The 5,000-nt window shown below is 49.6% G+C and overlaps 1 protein-coding gene across 1 annotated transcript in view; it reads left to right on the top strand.

The window, feature by feature from the left end:
• upk2 (uroplakin 2) overlaps nt 1-5,000 on the top strand; it is an 11,025-nt gene that overhangs the window by 3,783 nt on the left and 2,242 nt on the right. Inside the window, exons 2-4 of the mRNA XM_078426830.1 lie at nt 2,663-2,803; nt 3,706-3,847; nt 4,444-4,502. Of these exons, the coding sequence (XP_078282956.1) occupies nt 2,663-2,803; nt 3,706-3,847; nt 4,444-4,502 (342 nt within the window). The remainder of the gene's footprint in view (nt 1-2,662; nt 2,804-3,705; nt 3,848-4,443; nt 4,503-5,000) is intronic.

The raw sequence follows: 5,000 nt of genomic DNA, 5'->3' as shown, positions 1-5,000 counted from the left end.
CCGCTGGTTGTATCGTTCTGAGACAGGGACTCCCTGCAAACACTCGAGAGAGACACCACTGGTGCTTTCTGCACAAATTCCCCTAAATCCATTGGCAGAGGACCAGAGGACATGGGTTTAAGGTGAAGGGGAAAAGATTTAACAGGAATATGAGGGGTGACTTTTTCCACGCAAAGGGTGGTGGGTGTATGGAACGAGCTGCCAGAGGAGGTAGTTGAGGCTGGGACTATCCCAACGTTTAAGAAACAGTTAGACAGGTACATGGATAGGACAGGTTTGGAGGGATATGGGGCAACACGCAGGCAGTTGGGACTAGAGTAGCTGGGATCTGTTGGTCAGTGTGGGCAAGTTGGGCTGAAGGGCCTGTTTCTGTACTGTATCACTCTATGACACTATAAACAAGTGAACCACAGGCACATCCTGTTCCAGATCAATATCTCCAGCATTGAGAACCTAATCACACTCAGTCATTGCCAATGAGTGCACCTCATCAATCGTACGTTCAATACTAGACTCCCACAAGCAATGCTTCACTCTGAGCTCTGTCATTGTAAGGGATTACCAGGTGGAGAGAGGAGAGGATTGCAGGATGTATTGATACTGGTACAGCTTTATTATTGCCATGTGTACTAAGAAGCAGTGAAAAGTATTGCAGTGCGTGCAACAAAGTTGGGTTGCCAACTGTCCCGTATTGGCTGGGACATCCCGTATTTTGGGCTAGTTTGTCCCGTACGGGACCGCCCTTGTCCCATATTAGTAGGGTTGCCAACTTCCTCACTCCCAAATAAGGGACAAAGGGTGACGTCACCGCCCCGCGCCCCACGTGACCTCACCCAGCCAGCGGCCACGTGCTCCCGCTCCACCAATGGCGGCCCAGGACCAATGGAATATTCCAGAACTGTTGATGGGTACTTGTGAGGCCACGTTATTGTGGGATACGGAGATAAGGAAACGGGGAGAAGGCAGGAGATTGGGGTTGAGATAGATCAGCCATGACAGAATGGTGGAGATGGGCCGAATGGCCTAATTCTGCTAAATATGACATGAAGTTGTTATGAAGATGGAACGTGGAGTTGAAAAACAGGTCAGTCGTCAACTAACTGAAATGGCAGGGACAGAGGGTGATCAATGGCATCGTTCCATTCCTTGCCGAAGATCAACCTACTACATTGCAGCATCACCTGGTGATTTATCGATCGACCCAATGAGTCCATACTAGCTCCCAGCAGAACAATCCCACCTGTACCATTGTCGCCTTCCCCTTCTTTCCCTCCACCCTCAGTGGGCATCAGGGGTTACGGGGAGAAGGCAGGAGAATGGGGTTAAGATCAGCCATGATTGAACGGTGGAGTAGACTTGATGGGCCGAGTGGCCTAGTTTTGCTCCTGTCACTGATGAACTTATCAACTTGTGCATATCCATCAATTCCCCTATGGTTCTTTTGTCACCTCTCTACACTAAGAGGTAATTTACAGCAGCCATTCGACTCATCAGGATAACTCTGTGACGTGGGGATAATCGGTCAGCACGGTGGCGCAGCGGTAGAGTTGCTGCCTCACAGCGCCAGGGACCCGGGTTCGATCCTTACCATAGGTGCCGTCTGTACGGAGTTTGTACGTTCTCCCCGTGACCTGCGTGGGTTTTCTCCGAGATCTATGATTTCCTCCCACACTCCAAAGACGTACAGGTTTGTCGGTTAATTGGCTTGGTATAAATTTGTACAAATTCTCCGTTGTGCGTGTAGGATAGTGTTATTGCGCGGGGATCGCTGGTCGGTGGGCCGAAGGGCCTGTTTCCGCGCTGTATCTCTAAACTAAACCAAATCACCTGGAGGAGACCTCACGGGGAGAATGTGTACAATCTACTTGAATCGTATCCAAGGCCAGGATTGAACCCATGACGTTGGAGCCTTCAGGCAGGAACACTCCCTACTGCACTACCAACCGCCCAGCCCTTAAGTGGAATGTAACATGTTTGCAGAGGCAGGGCCCACTGTAGTTGAGTTTAGTTTATTGTCACGTGTCCCGGGGTACAGTGAAGAGCTTTTGTTGTGTGCTAACTGGTCAGCGGAAAGACAAGATGTGATTACAATCGAGCCAGTCCCAGTATGTTCAGGCTTTGCCATTTAACGATGGGACAGAAAACAAGACACAGAAGAAGGGTCTCAATCCGAAACGTCACCTATCCATGTTCTCCCCAGATGCTGCCTGACCCGCTGAGTTACTCCAGCACTCTGTGAAACGTCACCTATCCATGTTCTCCACAGATGCTGCCTGACCCGCTGAGTTATGGCCTTTTTCTTGGCACATTTCCTCGTTCTGCGTTATATATTCCGTGTATATTAGTAACAAGAAAGATTTCAGAGATCTATCTGAAGATAGACACAAAAAGCTGAAGTGACAGGCAGCATCTCTGGAGAGAAGGAATGGTTGCCGTTTCCAGTTGAGACCCTTCTTCAGACTGAGAGTCAGGGGAGAGGGAGACACAGAGATATGGAAGGGCAAGGTGTGAAAACAAGAGATCAAAGGGGACGAAGCTGAAGGGAAGTGTAGGATTAACCATTGTTAACTAGGGGGTGACAATGGAGCATCCAAAGATAAAATGTAATCACGATGGCATCCATCTTATGTCCTGTAACCTTGTCTTTTTTAAATGTGAACAGATTTTATGATCTCGCTGGTGAATGAGACTGAGACCCAGGTGATAGCGAATCGCCGATCCATGTCTGCGATCATATCGTTGCCTCCTTGCAACTTTTCCAGTATGACTGTCAAAGTCACCGTGACCAACTCAACTGGACAAGGTATCCTCAACTCCCACTCACCTTCCTGCCTCTTCCCAAACACACACACACACAGTTTAGTTTATTGTCACCTGTACCGAGGTACAGTGGAAAGCTTTTATTGCGTGCTAACCAGCCAGCGAAAAGGACAACGCATGATTACATTCGAGCCGTTCACACAGTGTACAGATACACGATAAAGGGAATACCGTGAATAGTGTTCAGAGCAAGATAAAGCCAGCAAAGCCCGAGCAAAGATAGTCCAATGGTCTCCAATGAGGTAGGCAGTAGCTCAGGACTGCTCTCTGGATGTGGTAGGATGGTTCAGTTGCCTGATAACAGCTGGGAAGAAACTGTCCCTGAACCTCGAAGTGTGTGTTTTCACATTCTTTCACATATGCTGGAGGTACTCTGACCCTTCTCAGTCTTAAGAAGAGTGGTCTCGACCCGAAACGTCACCTATTCCTTTTCTCCAGAGATGCTGCCTGGCCCGCTGAGTTCCTCCAGTATTTGGTGTCTCTATCTTCAGTGTAAACTAACATCTGCAGTCCCTTCCTACACCACTTTTAGTTTCGTTCAGAGATACAGCGCAGAATCAGATACAGAATCAGGCCACCTAGTCCGCACCGACCAGCGATCCCCACACACTAACACCATCCGACACACACCAGGGACAATTTCACATTTATACCAAGCCAATTAACCTACAAACCTGCATGTCTTTGGAGTGTTGGAGGAAACCAAAGGTCTCAGAGAAATCCCACGCAGGTCAAGGGGAGAACGTACAAGCTCTATATACACAAGCACCCGTAGTCGGGATCGAACCCGGGTCTCTGGCGCTGTAAGGCAGCAACTCTACCGCCGAGCCACCGTGCTGTATTTCTTTCCAACGTGGCTGCTAATCGTTAACTCTCCTCTCTCAGGGCCAACGCAACCCAACTTTGAGATGCCGGTCTGTCGGATCAGGCGTGATTTAGTCAGTCTGATGTCTGCCCCTGATGGCATTTCCCAAACGAATAACGTGGGCTACCAGGTGACAATGCTGAAACAGAACATGGTGTACAAGTAAGCGTGGGACCGGGCAGGTGGGGGGGGGGGGGGGGGGGGGGGGGTTGGGGGGCTGGGGGGCTGGGGGGCTTGGGGTGGGGGAGCATCTATATACTAAAACTCTCGTTTGTTTGTTTGTTTGTTCCTGAACTACAGCCAAACCTGTACACGATAGCGCGACAATTTTAACCCCACCTTACTCACCGACGTCCCTTTGGTGCTAATGGAATAAGTTTCGTTGAAATCGGTGTTATATTTTTAAAGTTTTGCGCACTTTAAAATTTAAATCTAAATTTAAAATCGGTGGAGCGGGAGCACGTGGGCGCTGGCTGGGTGAGGTCACGTGGGGCGCGGGGCGGTGACGTCACCCTTTGTCCCGTATTTGGGGGTGAGGAAGTTGGCAACCCTTTGGAGAACGTACAAACTCCGTACACATGGCACACGTAGTCAGGGTTAAACCCAGATCTCGGGCATTGTGAGGCAGCAACTCTGCCGCTGTGCCACCGCGCCGCACATTCTCACTCCCCTTTCCCACGTTACGTCCCTTCCACATTGATGTGAGTAGCTCTCTCCCCCCCCATGGTTCCTGCTCACTCTGCTCTCCTCCTCCCCAGTGTGTCTTACAGTATTGGCAGCAAGAGGAGCAACCAGCTACAATTCATGACCATCTCACGTAAGTAATCTTTCCCATGGTGGCTCTACGTGTCACATCACAGAGTGGTGGAGCCCTGACCTGAACCCAACGCATTCCCCTCCATCCCTCATCAATGTACAATCATTCTACGGCCACTAGTTTGGTGATGAGTTCCTCTGGGACCCACAGCCAATGTATTCAGGATCTCCAATGTTGCCACGGACAATGTTGCCATTAGTCAGAGGGTGGTGAATATGTGGAACTCATTGCCACAGAAGGCTGTGGAGGCCAAGGCAGTGGATGTTTTTAAGGCGGAGAAAGATAGATTCTTGATTAGTGCGGGTGTCAGGGGTTATGGGGAGAAGGCAGGAGAATGGGGTTAGGAGGGAGAGATAGATCAGCCATGATTGAATGACGGAGGAGACTTGATGGGCCGAATGGCTTAAATCAATTCTCCAATGATGTAACAGCTAATGAGGTCGGCTTCTCGGAATCAACATTTGAGAATATTTCAGCATCGAAGAATTATCAAGGTGA

Source organism: Rhinoraja longicauda, chromosome 32 (genome assembly GCF_053455715.1).
Source record: "Rhinoraja longicauda isolate Sanriku21f chromosome 32, sRhiLon1.1, whole genome shotgun sequence".
NCBI classification, from domain to species: domain Eukaryota; kingdom Metazoa; phylum Chordata; class Chondrichthyes; order Rajiformes; family Arhynchobatidae; genus Rhinoraja; species Rhinoraja longicauda.
The sequence above is the reverse complement of the archived record's forward strand: the minus strand, read 5'-3'. Positions and strand labels throughout refer to the sequence as shown.